General features: G+C 46.5%; 1 protein-coding gene across 1 annotated transcript in view; it reads left to right on the top strand.

Annotated features, from left to right (window-relative positions):
* The window catches only part of LOC140391742 (phospholipid-transporting ATPase IH-like), a 250203-nt gene that overhangs the window by 37924 nt on the left and 187161 nt on the right, over positions 1–25118 (top strand). The window contains exon 8 of the mRNA XM_072476552.1: positions 12843–12893. Within this exon, the coding sequence (XP_072332653.1) occupies positions 12843–12893 (51 nt within the window). The remainder of the gene's footprint in view (positions 1–12842; positions 12894–25118) is intronic.

Raw genomic sequence — 25118 nt, 5'->3', positions numbered from 1 at the left:
CAACAATATTTTCCTTATTACCTTATTCAGCTGTCCTGCCACCTTCAAGGACCTGTGGTCATACAAGGTCTCCCACTTCCTTTACCTTTCTCAATAGCCTCCCATTTACTCTGTGCTCCTAGTTTTGTTTTCTCTCTGCAAATGGATACTATTCCAGATTTAATTCCATTTGCCACTTTTCCGCCTACTCAGCCAACCCATTAATATCATTCCAGAGTCAACACCTATCCTCGTCACGATCAACTACATGGCCAGCTTTTATGTCATCAACAAATTTCCCAATCATACCTCCCATATTTAATTCCAACTCATTTATAATTACACGCAACAAACAGCGAGGGCTCTGTAACCCCCCACGAGACCCATTGTGATGATCTGAGCTTCCCTGCAGAGGGACAGAGGTTTAACATTGTGGCTCGTTAAATCTGACCGATAAAGCTGGTCAGCATTTAGAACTGGCATCTTCGGATGGGATTGGATGTACTACCTGCTGCGATGCGGCCTTGTATGTCTTTAACTCAATAAACCTTTAAGTTTAAATATTCTCTGGACCTCTGTGAATATTATATTAGCAACGAGGAGAAAGTGAACTACAGGTTGTGATTCTGTATGTCCGGACCATGGTTGAATTTCACGACAAGGGAACAAGGTCAGAAATTTTAAAAATGCCGCTCTTCGGGAAGCTTGATGCTTTTGATGCAGGCGTAGAGGACTGGGCCCAGTACACTGAGCAAATCCGCTACTTTTTCCGATCGAATGCCAATACAGGAGACGAACACCAAAAGGTAATACTGCTGACTGCCTATGGGGCCCCTCCCTTTAGCGTCATAAAAATCCTGACCTATCCTGCTGCCCTAGATTCAAAAACCTTTGATGAGCTGACAGCACTTCTGGTGGACCATTGGGACCCCAAACCATCGGTGATTGTACAAAGGTACAGGTACAACATGGGCAAACCCCGGGGGAGTCGGTCACAAAATTCCTGACATGCCTAAGTAAGCTGGCCGAGCATTGTGACCATGGGCCATTGCGTCCGGAGATGCTACGGGACCGCCCCGTGTGTGGCATAAACAACGTGGCGACTCAACGTTAGTTGTTGGCTGAACTTTCTTTGGACCGGATACAGGCCAGAGAGGTATCCGGAGAAGGGAATCCAGGAATTTCAGAGGTATCCGGAGAAGGGAATCCAGGAATTTCAGGGCTCACTAGATATCGGGATATTAGTGTTGGGCGCCCAACCATTCTGACGAGCAACACCCCCGAAAGAGTAGAGTCTGTGGGCCACAGCCACTGCTCAAGCAGCATTGGGGCCGCACCCATTGGCCGAAGGCCTCGAGATCCAGCGAGACATCTCCCCCAGAGTCTCTGGATGAGGAATCACAGCGGTGCTGCACCTGTGGTCAGATGAACCTTGGGGATCAGGAACGCCAGAACTATCAACCAACATGTGACCCTGGTCTGGGAACACACTGACCTAGAGCCAGGGCTTTACATCGAGGACAACCTGAGGAGGACGAGTGCATTGCTGCACCAAGAATAGCCCCCATCAAAATTACTGTCCAGGTTAATGTCCACCTGCTAGAAATGGAAAATGACAAGGGCTGCCAACCCAATCATAGGACAAAAAACATACCGGAAAGTCTATATAGCGATCCAACGCCGGGAGACTGAGGCACATTTGGCAACATACATGGGGGAGCCTTTGGCTATCGTGAGCACAACAATTACTCTGCCTATGGGCAGCAATCCATTTGCTTGCCGCTGATAGTCGCACAAGGGCCTGGACCCAGTCTGTTGGGCCACGACTGGCTGCAGAGGCTCCACCTGGACTGGCAACAGATTTTCAAAATGGGCACTGGGGAGTTGTATGAGATCCAAGGGAAATACCCAGAATTTTTCCAGGAAGGCCTGGGCCAAATTTTGCATAGACACAAGTCCAACCAAAGTATTTTGGGGCCCACCCAGCTCCCTCCGCCCTGTTGTTGAAGATGGACGACGAGCTCGGGCAGCTGGAAAGCATGGGGATTATTCACCCTGTGCAGTTCATGGAGTGGGCAGCACCTGTAGTACCCGTGCTGAAGTGGATAAGATAGTTCGCCTGTATGGCAATTACAAATTGACAGTGAACAAAGCCTCCTGATTGGATAGGTGTCCAATGCCGCACATGGAGGACCTTTATGCAAAGTTGGCTGGGTGTCACTCTTGTATCTCCAGTTGGAGTTGGATGCGGCGTTCAGGAGATATGTGATCATCAATACCCACATGGGTGTGTATCAATACATCAGGCTTCCAATTGGAGTATCATCCACCTGTGCAATCTCCCAGAGGGTGACAGAGAACGTCGTTAAAGGGCTCCCGAGGTGGCAGTTTACTTAGACGACGTTTTGATTACCAGAGCCACCGAAAAGGGCCACCTGGATAATTTAGAGGAAGACCTCTGCCTTTTCTCTTGAGGCAGGCATCTGCCTAAAAAGGGGCAAATGTGTATTGCAGGTGAAGGAGGTCACATAACAGTCTGTACTGGGTCGACAAGGAGGCTTGCACCCGACAGAAAGAAGGTTTGAGCTATAAACCAAGGCCTCATACCTGAGGACACTATAGAACTAAGGCCATGCCTCGGACTCATAAATTGTACGGCTTATTCAACCCGAACTTGGCAACCATACTTACACTGCTATATATACACTCCTTAAAAAAAACTCACCAGGACTGAGCATGGAAGGCACTGCAAATAGAGGTGTTTGTGAAGGTAGAGTGACAAATGTTGTCCTCCAGGCTGCTAATGCACTGACCCAAACCATTCTTGATCACATGTGATGCATCCCCACATGGCATCAGGGTAGTATTGTCCTGCAGGATGGACGATAGAGCAGAGAAGCCAGTAGCCTATACATTAAGGAATTTGGCCAATGCAGAGTGTAAATATGCTCAGATGAAAAAGGAAGGGTTAGCCATAGTTTTTGTGGTCAAAAGGTTCCACACACAGGTTTATGAGCGGTGCTTTGCAATCATAACAGACCACAAACTGTTGTTCAGCCTGTTGAAGGAGGACAAGGCAATCCCATCGATAAACAGTGTTATGGGCGAGGCGTTTTGAGAACCCCAAAATGTATCATGGAGTTGAACCAACCTCTCCCTTTAATGGATTTGTTGCTTTTCCGAGCACACTGCTTTTTCCCTAGGTGTGGGATTACAATTATGGGCACTTGGGTTTTTAAACACAAAACACTGTTTATTCCATGAACTCAACATCTTTAATAAACATTGGATCTCTTAACACCCCTTCAAAGATAACTCAGAAAATATTGCAACAGTAAATCATTTCTTAAAATGTTCCTTCAAACTTCCAAGAGACTTAACACCTTTAAACAGAATCACATCAGGTTAAAGGATATATATATTTTCTGTAGAATGGCAGAGACTGTCGCAAACTGGCTTTCTACTTTTTAGCTGCTCTCAGCAAAACCAAACTGCAAAACTTGCAGCTCTCTGGAAACACACAGACACTGCTTTTAAACTGAAACTAAAAACCTGCAAAATGGTTGACCTAAAGCCTAGCCCCACCCACTCTCTGACATCATTGTTTTCTTAAAGGTACATTGCTTACACATCCATTTCTTAAAGACACTTTTGCATGACAACAGTGATGGACACTGTTATTGGCAGCATTTGAGTATGAGTATCGTGCGGGTGCACAAATTGCGCACACGGATGTCTTAAACTGACTCCCATTGCTGATGCTCCTCCTCGTCCCTGCCAGTAGTGCAGACAGTGGTATTGCTGCTGAATTTTATGGACACATTGCCAGTCACAGCCTCGAAGTTTCACGAGTGGACACAAAAGGACCCAACCTTAGCTAAGATTCAGCACATTGTCCTGCATGTGGGACTGCAGGGAAGACTGCCTGACGAGCTGTGGGTTTTCGCGAATAAACAACAAGTGCTTTGTGTGGATGAAAGCATTCTCCTATGGGGAGCCAGTGTTCTGGTCCCGAACTAAGACAGGAAAGACACATTGCAGGTCCTGCACAATAGACATGCGGGAGTGTCCAACATGAAGATGCTCGCCAGAAGCTACATATGGTGGCTGGGACTGGATGGCGACATAGAGAGGTTGGTGAGTGTCAGGAGCATCAAAAGCCCTGACCAGCAGCGTCTCTTCAGCTCTGGGAGTGGCCAGGCTGGCCCTAGGAATGGCTACTCGCTGATTCCGCCAGATTTTTTTTAAAGGTCAATGTTCCTGCTACTTGTTGATGCCCACTTGAAATTGTTAATATTCACTGGATGCTGACCACCACTTCAAGGACTCCCATTGAGACGTTACGCCAATCGTTTAGTATCCATGGCATCGTGGAGGTGCTCGTTACTGAAAACAGCACCCCTTTTACTAGCGATCAATTATCGCACTTCATGCAGACGAATGGTGTAAAACACATAGGGACCGCCCCGTACCGGCTCTCTTCAAACGGCGTGGCTGAGTGGAGGTGCACACCTTGAAGGGAGGCATGAAGAATCAAGCCACGGGCCGGCACGTGGCGCAGTGGTTAGCAATGGGACTGGGTGCGGCATGTGGCACAGTGGTTAGCATTGCTGCCTACGGCGCTGAGGTCCCGGGTTCGAATCCCGGTCCTGGGTCACTGTCCGTGTGGAGTTTGCACATTCTCCCCGCGTTTGCGTGGGTTTCACGCCCACAACCCAAAGATGTGCAGGATAGGTGGATTGGCCACGCTAAATTGCCCCGTAATTGGGAAAAAAAAAATTGTGTACTTTAAATTTATAGCAAAAAAAGAAACAAGTCACAGACAGAATTTACAGTGCAGAAGGAGGCCAATAGGCCCATCGAGTCTGCACCGGCTCTCGGATAGAGCACCCTACCCAAGCCCACACGTCCACCCTATTCCCTTAACCCAGTAACCCCACCAAACACTAAGGGCAATTTTGGAGACTAAGGGCAATTTAGCATGGCCAATCCACCTAACCTGCACGTCTTTGGACTGTGGGAGGAAACCGGAGCACCCGGAGGAAACCCACGCAGACACTGGGAGAACGTGCAGACTCCTCACAGACAGTGACCCAGCAGGGAATCGAACCTGGGACCCTGGCGCTGTGAAGCCACAGTGCTAACCACTTGTGCTACCGTGTTGCCCTTTTTTATGTCACAGGGTCCATGGATGCAAAATTGGCGCAGTTCCTGTTTAGCGATCAGACCACACTGCATATAACGAGCTGGGTAGCACCGGGACAATTGCTGATGGGCCGAAGGCTGAGGACCTGCCTTAGATGGACATTTCCATCTCATATTAGCTGGAAGGTCGGGCAAAAACAGGATCTTAAGAAACTATACCATAGCTGACAGAAGCAGGTTAGATGTTTCCAGCCAGGAGACATGGTATATGTCTGGAATTTTAGAATCGGTGCCCGGTGGGGACCAGGGACCGTAGTGGAGAAGACTGGACCATCTCTTGTTTAGTGAAAATCAAGGAGCGGAAGATATGAAAGCACACCGACCACTTTAAAGGCAGGGAAGTCACACCAGGACTGGCCCATCGTCCAGCCCATCGTCCAGTAGACAAGGGGCAGCACTGCCTAAGGGCCAGGAAGCAGAGATGCGCGAAACACAAGATTGTGGGTCAGACTTGGGGACTGAAGCATCCATAGTTTCGGATGACCGTTTTAGGGAAGCCTGGTGTTTTGTGGGTCATCTTGTGGCCTATCCTATACAGCAAAGCTTTCCCTTTACTCACAAGTAACTCTAGTTTGACCCAGGCTGATTACTTCAAAACAACTTTATTAACGTTATATACAAGATAGACTACATGGTAGGTACATCTGTCTTGAGTATGAGATTGTCCATCTACTCTATAGAGTCTCTAGCACATGACTGCTGATGTCACCGTTGCATCATGACACATACCACTGACCCATTACCATAACTATTAACTCGTTACAAACTTCTTTCAATTCATCATTCATTTTTGAGATGTGAGCATCGCGGTCTAGACCAGAATTTGTTGCCCATCCCTAATTCCCCTTGGTAAGTTGGTGGTGAGCTGCCTTCTTGAACCGTTGCAGTTCATGTGGTGTAGGTACACCCACAATGCTGTTAGGGAGAGTATTCCAGGATTTTGACCCAGCGACAATGCAGGAATGGTGAAATATTTCCATGTCAGGATGGTGAGTGACTTGGAGGAGAACTTCCAGCTAGTGAGGTTCCCATGTATCTGCTGCCCTTGTCCTTCCAGATGGTAGTGAGTTTGCAAGGTACAACCTAAGGAACCTTGGTGAGTTACTGCAGACCCGTGTCTTTTAGGTGGTAGACACGGCTGCTACTGGAGCGCCGGTGGTGGAGGGTGTGAATGTTTGTGGAAGAGGTGCCAATCAAGCGGCAGCTTTGTGCTGGAGCTGCACTCATCCAGGCAAGTGGGGAGTATTCCATCACAGTCCTGACTTGCGCCTTGCAGATGGGAGAGTTAGGTGAGTTACTTGCCACAGGATTCCTAGCCTCTGACATGCTCTTGTCGCCACACTATTAATGGGGTGAGTGCAGTTCCGTTTCTGATCAATGGTAACTCCAAGGATGTTGATAGTGGGGGATTCAGCGATGGTAATGCCTCCAAGTATACTGTTAACGTCTTTAATAATGTTAATCTATTTCTTAAACTATTTGCATTCCTTTTCTGAACTTCTGCAATCTCCATTATTGTTACATGTTCTGTCCAATTCCTAATCTTTCCCCGCCCCACTTGCTCTGACCCAAGTCACTAGAAAAGGATTCAATCTTTCACAGTGTTGTCATCTTTCTGGGAAGACATTCTGGATACATGCAGGCACTCGCCTGTTCTCGAGAGGACATCATTGGCGGAGGGGAACAGCAGCTTTCCAGGGCTGTTGGTAACTGGGCTGTGATCTCCATGACAAACTAACTGTAAAGACCCTGGAACCTTTTCAAGAAAGACTGATCCAAGAGAGAAGACATCAGGACATTGACACCTACACTCTCTTTAGCAGAAAAATGATAGACGGTTATCAGTGTGATAACTTGTCCATAAAGCAGTATAATGCATTGTTTAAATGAAGGATCTTATTTATATAAATTAATAAAAATTTGACTCTCTCAGCAGAACAGCAGTAACGTATCTAATCTTTATTGTCACAAGTAGGCTTACGTTAACACTGCAATGAAGTTACTGTGAAAAGCCCCTAGTCGCCACATTCCAGAGCCTGTTCGAGTACACAGAGGGAGAATTCAGAATGTCCAAATTACCTAACCTAGTAACAATGATAACTAAAAACAAGAGCTCTAGTAAAACAGGTCTTGCTTACAGGTCACCTCTAATTATGGGCCAGAGTTTAGAGAACACCAAAGTATCTCATGGAGTTCACCTGACCCACAACTTTAAATAGATTTTGGTTATGGGGAGCACAAAGGCCCACTTTACAGGTGCAACAAAGAGCTAAAGCATGTTTAAAACATATGAATCCAGTTAACATTTTATAAACACACAGTGAACATCTTATCAACTACAAATACTGATACTTTCCCAATTACAATATTCTATAGGCAACCCTTAATAACTTCCCAAACAACATCCATAAGTTAAAACCTTTTTAAAAATAAAGACAGCAGGTTTAAATGCTCTACAGAAACAGATATTACTTTGAAATCATCAATGATCTGGAGACATTTCTTAGCTTGTAGAGAGAGAGATCATTACACAGCTGCTTGCTGTGAATGCAGCTCTTCACCTCTGAAAACAAAACTAAACACAAGGCTGCTGCCAGCTCAAAACAAAAGTGAAAGACAGACAGCCCAGCTCCACCCACACTGACATCACTGCAGCTATTTGATAAACACCCATTTCTTAAAGGTGCATCCGCCTGACAGTGAGCACATGCTCTGAACCCTCAACAGATGCCAGTAAAGCAATTACATAGGAGAAAGGATAAGAACTCTGTAAGGGTGGTGCAGTGGTTAGCACTGCTGCCTTCTGTTCGATCCCGGCCCCGGATCACCTGTCTGTGTGGAGTTTGCACATTCTAGGGACAGCTAAGCCAACCCACCTACCCTGCACAACTTTGGGTTGTGAGGTGAAACCCACGCAAACACGGGGAGAACGTGCAACCTCCACACGGACAGTGACCCAGAGCCGGGATCGAACCTGGGACCTCGGCGCCGTGAGGCAGCAATGCTAACCACTGCGCCACCGTGCTGCCTCCATTTCCTGACTCTTGAGCCATAACGTAAATGAATATGGTCTTGCTGTCTGCAAACAGCTCTTCCATGTTGCAATCTCACAATCTGAGATACTGGACCATTTTGGTTTAAAATTATTCCCAGTAACCACCTCTGTCTACTACCAAAATTTGTAACTACGTCTCTGGCGGGATAGTCGTGTTCCTCCTTCTGCTTCTCTTGTCTCCTGCTCACTTTTTGTCTTGAGATCTGGATGAAGCAGATCCAGAGGAGACTTCAGCTTTCTACCAAACAACAATTGTGCTGGAGAGAGCCTGGTTGTGGATTGTGATGTAATACGACATTGGAATAAAAATCTTGAGAACTTTGTACTCAAAATATCACCTGCGATTCTCTTCAATCATTCCTTCAGAGTTTGAACAGCCTGCTTCGCCAAACCAGATGAAAAGGTGCAGTACACACATAGCGTATACCATTCTTTTGCATGAATTCTTAAATAATTCACTAATTAGCAAGGCTGGTTTAGCTCAGTGGGCTAGACAGCTGGTTTGTGAAGCAGAACAAGGCCAGCAGCGTGGGTTCAATTACGTACCAGCTGAGAATTCTGAATTCTCCCTCTGTGTACCCGAACAGGTGCCGGAATGTGGCGACTAGGGGATTTTCACAGTAACTTCATTGCAGTGTTAATGTAAGCCTACTTGTGACAAAGATTATTTATTTATTTTATAAATGTAGTTTTTATCCGCATTTATCCGAAACAAGCTAATCTGCAGCTAGACCATGAGTTGCAAATTCTCAGATAACCTGTTACATTACTCATGATGTTTTTTTTTTTTTATTCGTTCATGGGATGTGGGCGTTGAGGCTGTGCCAGCATTTGTTGCCCATCCCTAATTGCTCTTGGGGGCAGTTAAGAGTCAACCACGTCGCATGTAGACCAGACCAAGTAAGGATGGTAGATTTCCTTCCCTAAACCATATTAGTGAACCAGATGGGTTTTCCCGATAACCGATTCATGGTCATCATTAGACTTTATAATTCCAGATATTTTATTGAGTTTAAATTCCATCACCTGCCGTGGTGGATTCGAACCCCGGTCCCCAGATATTTATTCTGGGTCTCTGGATTACTAGTCTAGCAACAATCCCACTATGCCACTGCTTCCCGATGTGCGGCCAACCAGTTCAAATGCACATCTATTACAACCAAAAACATGCGGTTCATGAATGGTCCCACAAAGTTCACATTCTGTCTGGACCATGCCACTCCCAAGGATGAAGTGCGGAGTCTGCACATTCTCCAAGTTCTGGTTCATCTGACATGCCGATCCGATTTCACTTTGTCCTCCCAAGTGCAGATCTGTATTAGACTTGGCTAGACTTTTAATTCTAGAAGCACTGGGATGAGCCTCATGAATTTCATCCATGACTCGCGAACAACCAGGGGGCAAACGACCACTCTTGACCCCCACAGTTTGCATTCATCCTGCATACTTATCACCCCTACACTTCACATACAGTTTCAACTCATCATCTTCTATGATTGTTGCCCACCCTTGCATCAGAAATATTTAAACTTGTGCCTGAATAAGATCTCCGTCCATCCACTGCTTAATCTGCTTCACACTTACTGGAGAATGTGCAAGTCTTTTGAGTAAGAAAATTGCCTCGGGAGGACACAAGACCTTGGATGGCAAATCCAGTAAAGGGAGACGACTCTAACGCATCCGCGTTTGTGTTGGGTTCTCCTGTTCTGTACACGATATTGTTCTGATATGCTGACAATGTAAGTGCCCAGTGCTGTATTCCTGCTGGGGCCATGGGAGGCATACATTTCACTTCACTGAAAGGACTCATGGCTTGTGGTCGGTAGATATGGTGAATGAACGACCATAGAGGTACTGATAGAAGCTTTTCACCACAAAAATGATAGCTAGACCCTCTTTATCCCTTTTCAGCCTTTGGTTTTGCATCTATAACAATGGCAATGAGATTTTGGACTTATCCTCCATTAAACGAGAGAGTACCACCCCCGTACTGTAGGGCGAGGCGTCACAAGGCAGGGTACATTCCATGTCTGGATCAAAATGGACCAGCAGATTAGCCAGTTGCAGCAGTGCTTTCACATCCATGAAAGTCTGTTGCTCTGTGGATCCTTGTTTTCATTTGGTTTCTTTGTGCTGAAATAGGTGCAGTGGAGCCAACACTGTGGACAGGTCTGGCAAACTTTCCATAATAGTTTCCAAGCCAAGAAATAGCAGGATATTGTGTGCAATGACTCCTGGAGCGAGGTATCCTTTCCTCACAGTCTTACAAAATTAGAGTAAAATATTGGGGTTCTGGCCAGTATCATAGCCACTGCTGGGGTCTGGTCTGGGATCGTAATAGGCTGAGCAAGTGGATCAAGTGTCAGTGAAGGAAAACTTCGCAGTCAGTGACCATTGTATTGTAAGGTTTAGCATGATGATAGAAAAGAAAAAAAGGCAATACAGGGTAAAAATAATTAACTGGAGGAGAGCCGACATCAATGAGGCAAGAACAGAGCTGGGCCAGTTGGACTCGAACAAAAGGTTGGCGGGATATACTAGCTGAACGGTGGGCTACCTTCCAAAACAGAAATGGTCTGGACACAGGCAAGGTATATTCCCTTAATTGGGAAAAGTAGAGCAAACAAATCCAGAGCTCACTGGATGAAAGAGGAGACAGAAATTAAGATACAGTTGAGAACCAAGAGGAATACAGAAGGTTCAGAGGGAGGTGAAAAGCTCATTAGAGAAGCAAAGAGGGATTGTAAGAAAAGACTGACAGCCACTATAAAGGGGAATTATCTTGTATAGGCAGATAAATAGTAAAAGGGTGGTTAAAAAGAGTAGGGCCAATTAGTGACCTAGAAGGGGATTTACACAAGGAAGTAGGGGCAAGGCTGAGGTATTAAATGAATACTTTGCATCTGTCCTTACCAGGGAGGTAGATGTTACCCAGGACACGGTGACAGTCAAAGAAATTATGTCCTTAGAAGGGTTCAACATTGATAAGGAGGATTTGTTGAACAGACTGTACTGATATCTGACAAGGCGCTGAGAACAGATGAGATGCATCCAAGGATATTGAAGGAAGTGAGTATAGAAGTGATGATGGGTCAGATAGTCTCCTCCTGTGCTGTTGCCATTCTATGATTATAAAAATTCACAGGCCGAGTACCAGAATTTAAAGTTTAACAACCCAGTGCGAAGAGATATTTTTCTAACCCCTCAGTTCTGTTTGTGATCATTTGTATTTCTGTCGTCTTATGATCATCTGCAAACTGGCCAAATGATCAATTATTGTTGTTAAACCTGAACCTCCCCAGATCTTCCCCATAATCCCGCCCTAGCACCCCACACCCTGACCTTTCGGAATCTCTGTCGGAATGCTCAGGATAACCTGTGTGAGGTGACTTTTTATTTATTTACAGGATGTGGGCTTTGCTGGCTAGGCCAGCATTCATTGCTCACCCCTAATTGCCCTTGAGAAGGTGGTGATGAGCTGCCTTCTTGAATCATTACAGTCCCTCTGATGTAGAAACACCCACAGTGCTGTTAGGGAGGATATTCCTGGATTTTGACCCAGTGACAGTGAATGAATGGCGTATATTTCCGGTCAGGATGGTGAGTGCCTGGGAGTGGAATTCCAGGTGGAGGTGTTCGCAGGTATCTGCCACCCTTGTCCTGCTAGGTGGTAGGGGTTGTGGGGTTGGAAGGTGCTGTCTAAGGAACCTTGGTGAGTTACTGCAGGGCAACTTGTACCTGGTACACACGGCTGCTAATGTGCATCGGTGATGGAGGGAATGAATGTTTGTGAAAGGGTGTCAATTAAGCGGGGCTGCTTTGTGCTGGATGGTGTCAAGCTTCTTGTGTGTTGTTTGAGGTGAACTCATCCAGGCAAATGGAGAGTATTCCATCACACTTGTGACTTGTGCCCTGTAGATTGTGGAAATGGTTTTGGGGAGTCTGGAGGTGAGTTACTTGTTGCAGGATTCGTAGGCTCTGACCTGCTTGTGCAGCCACAGTATTAATGTGGCTAGTCCAGTTCAGTTTCTGGTCAATGGTAACCCCCAGGATGTTGATTGTGAGGTATGCAATAATGGTAATGTCATTGAATGTAAAGGGGCGATGGTTAGATTCTCTCTTGTTGGAGATGATCATTGACTGGCACTTGCGTGGCGTGAATAGGCAGAAGGGCCTCTTCTGCACTGTATTTTCTGTGATTCTGTGACTGTTACTTGCCACTTGCCAGCCCATGCCTGGATATTGTCCACGTCTTGTTGCATTTGGACATGGACCGCTTCAGGAGGCCCTCGGTCACCCGTTGAATCTCAGGGATCTTCAGTGCCGTATTTCTCTTATTGAGACATGTTTAGAGCTGTAAACAATTTGAACCTTCGCTTGTCATCTTCAGTTGCTCAGTGAGTCCATCTCGGCAGTGAGGAAGTGATGAATGCTGCCAGCCCATCTCCTCTAATTGTAATGGGAGGAGGATATAGCAATGTAGATTATTCTGATTCCTGCACTTTCCCAGCTGTCTCACGAACCTGCAGAATTTGGACTCATTCTCTTAACTCACACAAACCACTCTGCTAATGACCATGTTTGGGATGTTTTTTACCTACAGTTTTGTTGGCCGGATCAATATTTACCATCAGACAGAGGAACCTATTGCAAGGTCAGTGGAAATCAGTTTCTCTTACACTCAATATTTGTTTTAAGATCTGTTTTTAATATTTATTAAATAAACCTGTACAGTAAAAAATTTAATAATGAACCTGCAAAATAACAGAAGGAAATCAGAAATTCCTTCAGATTGGTAGGAACAGCACCCATGTATGTCCTGCACCTATTGGTAGGAACAGCACCCATGTATGTCCTGCACCTATTGGTAGGAACAGCACCCATGTATGTCCTGCACCTATTGGTAGGAACAGCACCCATGTATGTCCTGCACCTATTGGTAGGAATAGCACCCATGTATGTCCTGCAGATTATGTTTCTTCCCCCTCCCCACATCTGACATTAGAACATCATTCAACATCTTCAAGGCTGCACCGCCATTCAATAGATCTTGGCTGGTCCTCTACCTCAGCTAGACCTTCCTATATTATCTGATTCTCTTAATTTTCAAACATCTATTACCCTCTGACTTGAATATATTCAATTCTAAATGTTCAAAATCCTTTGAGTAAGGAAAATTCTCCTCATCCGTGTCCGAAATGGTTCGCTCTTATTTTGAGCTGTGTTCTGGATTCCTCAGTCTGGGGAAACTTCCGCTCAGCATCTATCCTGTTAAGCCTTCAAAGAATTTTATTTTGTCCATGAGATTGCCTCACATAAACTCCAGGAAATATTAGTCTTGTCTGCTTAATCTCTCCTCAAAAGGCAATCACCCATGCTCAGTACAGTGAACCTTCATTGCATTTCCTCTAAGCCAAATATATCCTTCCTTGGATATGGAGTGAAAGCAGTGTGCAATCCTCCTGTTCTACACAATTACAGTAAAACTTTGTTGCTCTTATATTCCAATTTCTTTGTGATAAAGACGAACATACTATTTGCATTCTTAATTGATTGCGAGACTGGCTTGTTAATCTTATGTGATTCATGTGCAAGCTCACCCAGATCTCTCTGAATACCAACGTTTCCAGGCCTCTCTTCAGTCTTCCAACCAAAGTGGAAAATTTATCTGGATTATTAGATCGGATTCTGAAGGATATATGACACAGAACCCAAGCCATTTCACATTTCTCTGGATGATTAGATCAGATTCTGAAGGATGTATGGCACAGAACCCAAGTCGTTTGAACCAGTCAATGACTATTTTTATGCTCCAGTCTAGCCTCCCATCTTTCCTGACCAAATTTGCATTTGTAACCAAATGTTCCCGACTTCCTCAAATGCTTGTCTAGTTTCCAATTAAATGCATCTTTACTATTTGCGGCACAGTGGCATGCTGGTTAGCACTGCTGTTTCACAGTGCCAGGAACCCGGATTCGATTCCGGCCTTGGGTGACTGTGTGGAGTTTACACATTCTCCCAGTGTCTGTGTGGGTTTCCTCCGTGTGTTCTGATTTCCTCCCATAGTCCAAAGATGCACACGTTAGGTGGATTGGCCACAATCAATGTGTGGGATTATCATATAATTTACAGTGCAGAAGGAGGCCATTAGGCCTATCGAGTCTGCACCAGCCCTTGGAAAGAGCACGCCACCTAAGCCCACACCTCCACCCTATCCCCGTAACCCAGCAACCCCACCTAACCTTTTGGACACTAAGGGGCAATTTATCATGGCCAATCCACCTAACCTGCGTGTCTTTGGACTGGGAGGAAACCGGAGCACCTGAAGGAAACCCACGCAGACACAGGAAGGAAGTGCAAACTCCACACAGACACCACCCGAGGCCGGAATTGAACCTGGGACCCTGGAGCTGTGAGGCAGCAATGTGCCACCGTGCCGCCCCTACAGGGATAGGGCAGGGCAGTGAGCCTACGTAGAGTGATCTTTTGGAGGGTCGGTTCAGATTCAATGGACCGAATGGCCCCCTTCTGCACTGTAGAAATTCATTCACTCCCTGTAGTAGCAAGTTCCACATTCTTAATACCCTTTGGTTGAGGTTTCTGCTGAATTACCTATTGGATTTAATGCTGACTGTCTTATATTATAATAATAATCTTTATTAGTCTCACAAGCTGCTTACATTAACACGGCAAGGAAGTTACTGTGAAAATTCCCTCGTCGCTACATTCCGGTGCCTGTTCGGGTACACAGAGGGAGAATTCAGAATGTCCAAATGACCTAACAGCAGGTTTTTCGGGACTTGTGGGAGGAAACCGGAGCACCCAGAGGAAACTCATGTAGACACGGGGAGTACGTGCAGACTCCACACAGACAGTGATCCGAGCCGGGAATTGAATCTGGTCCCTGCCGCTGTGAAGCAACAGTGCTAACCACAGCTACCGTGCCACATTAAAGATTATTATTTTTTTAAATTTAGAGTACCCAATTCATTTTTTCCAATTAAAGGGCAATTTTGTGTGGCCAATCCACCTACCCTGCACATCTTTGGGTTGTGGGGACGAAACCCATGCAAACACGGGGAGAATGTGCAAACTCCACACGGACGGTGACCCAGGGCCGGGATCGAACTTGGGACCTTGGCACCGTGAAGCAGCAGTGCTAACCACTGCGCCGCCGTGCTGCCCCCACATTAAAGATTATTGTGGAAAATGAAAGATCATGGTGTAAGGGTGTAGGATCCCTTATTTTTCAAGTATAAGCCAAGGATCACCGGTGGTAGTGCGAGATTGAGTTTTACTGGAAAGATTTAGTTAGGACACGTCAAAAATACAAAACAAAAGCCCAGTGGAACAGAAGGAAGAAAACATCTGGAAAGAGAACTAAGTCAAAGAGAGTGGGCAACACGTGTGCCAGTAACTTTATATCTGTGCGGTTTGATGCTGCCCCCCTCTCTGCTCCGATGGGTTAGCAAGTTGTGATTTGTGACTTCTGAATAGTGGTCTTTACCATCACTTGCATTGATATCTAACATACGGGCTGTACTCCCTTTGGTACGGTGTCACATCTGCAGTCTGGGTTCCGCAAATCTAATCTGTTCCCACAGGCACAATATTGTGAAAATTAGAAAATTTAGAATTTAACTATTTCCCTACAAAGGGGGAAGATATTGATATGGATGGAAGCGTGGCTAGCTAACAGGAAAGAGAGTTGGCAAAAATGATTCTATTTCTAGTGGCAGAATGTGACGAGTGGTGTGTCACAGGGATCAGTGCTGGGGCCTCAAACTTTTACAATTTATATAAATAACTTGGATGTAGCTATTGAAGGTATTGTTGCTAAATTTGCTGACAATCCAAAGATAGGTAGAAAAGTAAATAGTGAAGATTTCTGAATGCAATTTGGCACTCCAATATCCAGTTAAACTTCTTATTCTCTAAGAGTTCCATTAATGGTATAACCATACTACTAAAGTTTGTCATCAATTTTCAGTAAAAGCCGCTCATTTCCAGAAATTTCCAAACTTCCATCTTTGTCGTAGGTTCGAGAAATTCCAAAATATGCTTTGCATCCTTTGGGGCCACCTGTCTATGTCCCACAATGTGGCCCATATACAAGACCTGTGCTTTGGCAAACTCACTTATTGCCAAGTTCATTACCAAATTAGCTTCTTGTGGTGGTGAAGAAGGCATTCAGCATGCTAGGTTTTATTGGTCAGAATATTGAATACAGGAGTTGGGACATCTTGTTGAAGTTGTACAAGACATCAGTCAGACCACACATGGAATACTGTGTTCCGTTCTGGTCCCCCTAAATAGGAAGGATATTGTTAAACTGGAAAGAGTGCAGAAAAGATTTATGAGGATGCTACCAGGACTTAATGGTCTGAGCTATAAGGAAAGGCTGTTTAGGCTGGGACTTTTTCCCCTGGAGCGTAGGAGGCTTGGGGGGGGATCTTATAGAGGTCTATAAAATAATGAGGGGCATAGATAAGGTAGATAGTCAACATATTTTCCCAAACGTAGAGGAGTCTAGAACTAGAGGGCGTAGTTTTAGGGTGAGAGGAGGCAGACACAAAAGAGACCAGAGTGGAAGTTTCTTCACACAGAGGGTGGTGAGCATCTGGAACGGGCTGCCAGAGGCAGTGGTAGAGGCGGGTACAATTTTTTCCTTTAAAACCAGTTAGACAGTTACATGGGCAGGGTGGGTATAGAGGGATATGGGCCAAATGTGGGCAAGTGGGACTAGCTTAGTGACAGAAACTGGGCGGCATGGACAAGCTGGGCCGAAGGGCCTGTTTCAATGCTGTAAACATCTATGATTCTAAGCGATCAACAGTTCTTTCAGTTGTTGATGGTGCTCTTCCCATCTCCAACCAAACACCACCAAATCATCAATGCATACAGCACAATAATACAGTCTATTAATACTCTTTGGAACGTTTTAGTGCATTTTCATTTGAAACGGCATAGCGTTCAATTGATGAAGTCCATTCGGTGTTACAAATGCGAAAATCTCCTTTGCCCTTCCCAATAAAGGTATTTGCCAATATCCTTTTAGCAAGCCTCTTTTCATAATTTACTTTGACTGTTCCATTTTCTCAAATCAGTCCTCTAACCGTGGAGTAGAAAATGAGTCCCTCTTGGTGATGGAATTCACTTTCTTGCAGCCTACACACAGCGGAATTTTCACATATATTTTCGAAGTGTCAGTTTCTGTAAAAAAACTGGAAGAGTCTGGCCCACGGCAAGAAAAAATGGCAGTAATTTAGTCACTGGTAGAATGTTTTTTTTCACTATTTTCATGCCGCATCTGTAGCAGCCTGCCTCTGATTCGCTGGCCTTGCTACAACCTGCCTCTGATTCGCTCGCCTTGTTACAACCTGCCTCTGATTCGCTGGCCTTGCTACAACCTGCCTCTGATTCGCTGGCCCGATAAACCTAATCTCTGCAATTAGCGGGGTGTTCCTTTTAAACACCCCCAGCACTTGTTCCAAGTCCAGTCAGGATGACTGCCAGGAAGACAGTACCATGTTTCATGGAGCGAGCACTCGCCAAACTTGTAGATGGCGTCGAGCAGAGGCGGGACATCTACTCCCCACAGACGTACAGCAGCAAGGTCACCAACCCCGCTTGAGGGGCTTTGGCTGAGATAATGAGCACTAGCTCGCTCCATAAGAGGATGGGGCTACCGTGCAAAAAGATGAATGATCTTCTGGGTGCAACCAGGGTAAGTCTGCCCTGTTTCCCGCTATACCCTTGAAACACCCATCACACCTCCATGGTGATCTCCCAACCACCTCACGGGGTCCCAATACTTGTCATGCTGCCCTCCCCCTCAATTGCTCCTCACATTCCTGCTCCCACTCAACCTCGCACGCAAACCAAGCTTCATCACCATCTGGCCTGGCATGACCCCCGCCTACACTCTCCCCATCTGTCTCATTGCAGGACAAACTGGAGCATAACCAATGTGAGCGGGCACAGCCTGCCGGAGTCATGCCCATTTGAGGAAATAGCCCATGAGCTGGCCAATGAGGAGCAGCACCACACCTGTGCAGAGGGTCAAGTGGGAGCAAAAGACAAAAGTGAGAACCTTAAACACATCCAGCCTCACGTGAGTTAACTTTCTTCTATCAGTTTGCCCCTGTGATGCACTGATGCCACCTCGCTTCCCTTGCAGGTCAATCAGTCGACTAGCCCGGACCATCCTCTCGCCCGAGGGAGACCACAGAGCTGAGGATCTCCGAGGGAGACATCTCTGAGACGATCATCGAAGCGGGGGCACCAGCGCAGATACTGAAACCTCGGTGGGAATAGGTCGTGGGCCGGCTTCTGGGTCACTCACTGGCGAGTACCTCACAGCTGATGATCCACAGCAGGCGGACCAGGGACATCTCAGGGATCCAGCACTCGGAGGGCTGCCGGAGCCCAGGACTGATGACAGACCCCCGGGGACGGTCCTCCCAGAGCTGCCGGAGCTGCAAAGGCAGAGTCGTGAATATCAGGAAGGGATGTGAGCATTCCTCCTCGGAAGGCTGACTGGAGGAACAGAATCATAGAATCCCGACTGTTCAGAAGTAGGCCATTCAGCCCATCAAGTCTGCACTGACACTCTGAAAGAACACACCACTGAGGCCCCTCCCTAGCCCCATAACCTCAACTAACCTTTTTATGGACACTAAGGGGCCATTTCGCAGGGGCAAATTAGCTCGGCCAATCCACCTAGCCTGCACATCTTTGGACTCTGGTAGAAGACCACAGCACCCGGAGGAAACCCACGCAGACACGAGGATAATGTACAAACTCCACACAGTCTCCCAAGATCAACATTGAACTTGGGTGCCTGGTACTGTGAGGCAGTAGTGCTAACCAAGGAAATGGTGCCGTCAGGCAACGAGGGTGAAGTCGGCAGTGGAGACATTGGCACAGGATGTGCACCCCGTGGTGGGGGACGTCAACTTCATGAACTCCATCTCGGAGGACGTGAGCTGCAGGGTACAGGGCAACGACAACATGATGCAGACGTTTGCGGGAATCCACGAGTGTCAACACCAGAGGATGGTGGGGCTTGTGGCTCTCACTCCTGCTGCTCCTCCATGCAGGTGCCCAGGGCTAATGGGCATCCACAGTGAAGAGGATCGGCAGGTGCACAGCCCTGGATCTTCCATCCAGGAGACCCTGGGGTGCCCAGCCTCTCTGACTCCCTCCTCCCTGTGACAGACACACCTCCAGCCCCACACAGCAAGGAGGGGAGCACCGCAACACCTGTGCTGCCTGAACCCTTAAGGTCCCCACCCTACAAGGTCATCTTGGGCAACAGAACATGGAAGTCAGCAGGCCACCTCACTCCCAGCTGCGGGCCCTGGGAAACACAGATGTAGCAGGAGGGTGAGGAAGGCAAAGAAATCACACAGTGGGCATGGCTGAACGTAGGCACGAGTGTTAGAAACATTTAATGAAATAAAAGTCAGGTTGATCACCCATAATGTGCCTCCGCTCTCATGTCATTGCAGCATGGTCTCTAATCTCCACCAACATTCTGTCATCATGAGGAAGGCATCGGCTGAAAGCTCATGAGAGTCTGTCTCCTTAGTCCCTCACCCCGGGACCCCGAACCTCAGTGGAGGCAGTAGCAGCATCGACCACAGATCATCCTGTTCAATGGCAAGTCATTCTGAGATCTCTGTCAGGCAGGAGTCAGACAGTCATTGAGGATAAGAGGAGCATTGCTCTGTCCTCACTACAAGTCGCCATCACTCCCCTTCATCGTCCTGACATATCACTTCCGCAACCTGCTCATGAAAGGAGTAATCAAGATGATCCCCCGCTTGCAAAACACAAGTCTAATGGTCTCGCACCATATCGGGGGACAAATCTGGCCACCCTGTTGGCCCCAAAGCAAGAGTCAAAAAGGACATCTCAAACCCTGCGCCCCATTTGGATCTTGGCCATCTCCTGAGAACCTTCCTGTGCCTCCTCCGGAGTCGCCCCCTGACCACCTCTTCGTAGAAGGAGATGTGGCCTCGGACACCAATGCCGTACGATGCCGACCTCCACCCTGGCGACTGCCCTTTCCCCAGTCCCGGCCAGCCGACCAGGTCCAGGGCCCTCTGCTCTGCTGTGGTGAAGGGCCGCAGGTCTGGCGGTCCCCCTTCACTCTTCTCCTGCCGCCCACTGGGTGAGGGGAGGGTGGAGTTATGGGTGTGTGTGACGGGGGTTAGTACCAGGGGCACAGTGCTGCCAATCACGCTGGGCGCCCTGAGATGGTCGTGCAGCTTCTTCCAGCACTGCTGGCTGATCCTCGTGGTGTTGCCCACGGCACTGACTGCCTCTGCCACCTGCGTTCAAGCATGGCGAATGACAGCACCTGGCAGCCTCCTTCCCGGGCCGGGTACAGGGTCGCCCGCCTCTCCTCCATAGCGTTCAGCTGCGTCCCCAGTTCAGCGCGGCAATCTCGGTACTGCTCTTCTTGCTGCCATCTTCTTGGCTGGGATGGTGTGTGTGGGAGTGCAGTGTGTATGTGCGGCTGCAGCTTGTCAGCCTCCTGAGTGACGATCCCGGACCTGGCGAATCCTGCACCGTTTCTCATTGGAATCGATTGTGTTCCACGCAGCACCGGTGTTAAACCCTTAATGGTCGCTGATTTGGTCCAGGTGTGGCGTCAGTTTTGCTGTCGTAGAACTCCACTAATCCTGTCCCGGTATCAACACTTAGTCTCAGGAACGCAGAATCCGTCTGTCAATCGTTAATCCTAACATAGCAATATTACAAAATTCCTGCGTGGCTCGACAGATTAGAGATGCAGATTGATGTTTCCGTTGCCTCGGAGCAGGATTTAGAACCAGGGAGCTCAGTCTCAGATAAGGGGCAGGCCATTTAGGACTGAGATGAGGAGGAATTTCTTCACTCAAAGTGTGGTGAATTTTTGGAATTCTATGCGCCAGAGGGTTGTGGAGACCAAGTTATGGAGTATGTTCAAGACTGAGATCAATACATTTCCACATATTAAAAACAACAAGGCACATCGGAATAGTGCAGGAAAATGGTGTTGAAGTAGAAGATCAGCTATGATTTCATTGAATTTCGGAGCAGGCTCAAAAGGGTTAAATGGCATACTCCTCCTGTGACCCAAATCATAAGAATTTTATTATTAATCCCAGAGCTGAAGGGGTTGTATTACGAGGAGAGGTTGAGTAGACTGGGACTGTACTCGTTGGAATTTAGAAGGATGAGGGGGGATCTTATAGAAACATATAAGATTATGAAGGGAATAGATAGGATAGATGCGAGCAGGTTGTTTCCACTGGCGGGTGAAAGCAGAACTAGGGGGCATAGCCTCAAAATAAGGGGAAGTAGATTTAGGACTGAGTTTAGGAGGAACTTCTTCACCCAAAGGGTTGTGAATCTATGGAATTCCTTGCCCAGTGAAGCAGTAGAGGCTCCTTCATTAAATATTTTTAAGATAAAGATAGTTTTTTGAAGAATAAAGGGATTAAGGGTTATGGTGTTCGGGCCGGAAAGTGGAGCTGAGTCCACAAAAGATCAGCCATGATCTCATTGAATGGTGGACAGGCTCGAGGGGCCAGATGGCCTACTCCTGCTCCTAGTTATTATAATTACTGATCCTCCAATTACAGGGTTATCAGAGTTACTTCTGATACAATCACCTTTCTATTTGGTGATTACTTCACAAAACTATATTAAATTAGCTTGTTGTAAAGTGATAGTAACATCTGCATCTTTTCTGATCACATGTTAGCTTCACAATGGCAGCTTCACCTAGTGGGTTTCTTGTAGAATAACATGTTTGGAAAATGCTTTTAAAATGAAATGGCCAATTTAAGGAAGCACACTAAATCCTACTAAAATAAAAGCTAAAATCTAGGCCTGCTTACATCTCTTCCCTCGCTGTGCCAAATTCCCCACATTAAGTGAGTTCACTGTCCAGCCATACTCCATCGAACTGGACTTTGTGCTACTTATTTTGTACATAAGCAAAACCTCCTGTATTTACACTAGCTAAAATTCCAAAGACCTGAATGAGACAATGAGAGACCCTTCTGAAGAAGAGTCATAAGTACTCAAAACAATGGGGATCAGGGAGAAAACTCTCCGCTGGTTGTAGTGATACCCGGCACAAAGGAAGATAGTTGTGGTGGTTGGAGGTCAATCATCTCAGCTCCAGGACTTCATTGCAGGAGTTCCTCAGGATAGTGTCCTATGCCCAACCATCTTTAGCTGCTTCATCAATGACCTCCCTTCCATCATAAGGTCAGAAGTGGGGATGTTTGCGGATGAATGCACAATGTTCAGCACCATTCGCGACTCTTCAGATAATGAAGCGGTCCATGTCCAATTGCAGCAAGACCTGGATAATATGCTCCAAAAAACAATTCAAATAGAATCATGGTTCCCACAAGAGAGACATATCAGATCCAGGCATCACACATGAACTCATGCTCATTTTAGCCAAGGACATATTAGTCTTAATCCCCTCATCTCTGTCATTTGGTATAGATTGTAAACAGCTGAGGCTCAATTTCTGATTCATGCATTATCTCACTTGTTACTGCCTGTCATACCAAAAGTGACCTATTTATCCCTATTCTGTTTATTAACCAATCCTCAATCCTTGCTAATACATTGCTCCCAATCTCAGGAGTCCAACTTTTATAAAAGAACCCCTTGTGTGGCAGCTTATTGAATGTTTTTTGAAAATTTGAATGCACTATATCCATTGGTTGCTCTTTATCCACCGTACTCATTTCATCCTCAAAACAATTCTGAATGGGACAGCACGGTGGCACAGTGGTTAGCATTGCTGTCTCACGGCGCCGAGGTCCCAGGTTCGATCCCGGCTCTGGGTCACTGTCCGTGTGGAGTTTGCGCATTTTCCCCGTGTTTGCGCGGGTTTCGCCCCCCACAACCCAAAGATGTGCGGGGTAGGTGGATTGGCCAGGCTAAATTGCCCCTTAATTGGAAAAAATGAATTGGGTGCTCTAAATTTATATTTAAAAAAAACTCTTAAACAGCTTTATCAAATGCAATTTCTTTTTCACAAGTCCATGTTGACTCTATCAAATATCATATCAACTGTGTGTTTAATATAAAAATGAGATCTTGCCTCTGGTTTGGCTGTTAGCACACTTGCCTCTGAATCACAAAAATCTAGGTTGACCTTGCGGAGTTGTACTGATGGAACAGTGTACCGTTAGTGCTGCTGTCTTTGGAATTCTCTACCCCAGAGGGCTGTGGTGGCTCAGTCATTGAGCATATTCAGAGCAGGGGTCGATTTATTTCTAGATACCGATGACGATAATGTGGGAAGATGGTGTTGAGGTAGAAGATCAGTCATGATTTAGTTAACTGGCAGAGCAGGCTAAAGGGGCTGAATGGCCTACTCCTCTCCTATGTTAGTCCATAAGACCATAAGACATAGGAGAGGAAGTAAGGTCATTCGGCCCACCGAGTCCACTCCACCATTCAATCATGGCTGATTTCAACTCCATTTACCCGCTCTCCATAGCCTTTAATTCCTCGAGAAATCAAGAATTTATCAACTTCTGTCTTAAAGACACTCAACGCCCTGGCCTCCACCGCCCTCTGTGGCAATGAATTCCACAGACCCACCACTCTCTGGCTGAAGAAATTTCTCCTCATCTCTGTTCTAAAGTGACTCCCTTTTATTCTAAGGCTGTGCCCCCGGGTCCTAGTCTCCCCTGCTAATGGAAACAACTTCCCTACGTTCACCCTATCTAAGCCATTAATTATCTTGTAAGTTTCTATTTGGTCTACCCTCAACCTCCTAAACTCCAATGAATATAATCCCAGGATCCTCAGACGTTCATCGTATGTTTGGCCTACCATTCCTGGGATCATCCGTGTGAATCTCCGCTGGACCCTCTCCAGTGCCAGGATGTCCTTCCTGAGGTGTGGGGCCCAAAAGTGCTCACAGTATTCTAAATGGGGCCTAACTAGTGCTTTATAAAGCTTCAGAAGTACATCCCTGCTTTTATATTCCAAGCCTCTTGAGATAAATGACAACATTGCATTTGCTTTCTTAATTACGGACTCAACCTGCAAGTTTACCTTTAGAGAATCCTGGACTTGGACTCCCAAGTCCCTTTGCACTTCAGCATTATGAATTTTGTCACCGTTTAGAAAATAGTCCATGCCTCTATTCGTTTTTCCAAAGTGCAAGACCTCGCACTTGCCCACGTTGAATTTCATCAGCCATTTCTTGGACCACTCTCCTAAACTGTCTAAATCTTTCTGTAACCTCCCCACCTCCTCAATACTACCTGCCCCTCCACCTATCTTTGTGTCATCGGCAAACTTAGCCAGAATGCCCCCAGTCCCGTCATCTAGATCGTTAATATATAAAGAGAACAGCTGTGGCCCCAACACTGAACCCTGCGGGACACCACTCGTCACCGGTTGCCATTCTGAAAAGAACCTTTTATCCCAACTCTCTGCCTTCTGCCTGACAGCCAATCGTCAATCCATGTTAGTACCTTGCCTCGAAAACCATGGGCTCTTATTTTACTCAACAGTCTCCCGTGAGGCACCTTATTAAAGGCCTTTTGGAAGTCAAGATAGATAACATCCATTGGCTCTCCTTGGTCTAACCTATTTGTTATCTCTTCAAAGAACTCTAACAGGTTTGTCAGGCACGACCTACCCTTCCTAAATCCATGCTGACTTGTCCTAATCCGACCCTGCACTTCCAAGAATTTAGAAATCTCATCCTTAACGATGGATTCTCGAATCTTGCCAACAACCGAGGTTAGGCTAATTGGCCTATAATTTTCCATCTTTTTTCTTGTTCCCGTCTTGAACAGGGGGGTTACAACAGCGATTTTCCAATAATCTGGGACTT

The sequence above is a fragment of the Scyliorhinus torazame genome, chromosome 15 (genome assembly GCF_047496885.1).
Source record: "Scyliorhinus torazame isolate Kashiwa2021f chromosome 15, sScyTor2.1, whole genome shotgun sequence".
In the NCBI taxonomy this organism is placed as follows: domain Eukaryota; kingdom Metazoa; phylum Chordata; class Chondrichthyes; order Carcharhiniformes; family Scyliorhinidae; genus Scyliorhinus; species Scyliorhinus torazame.
This window is presented reverse-complemented; position numbering and strand designations above follow the sequence as displayed.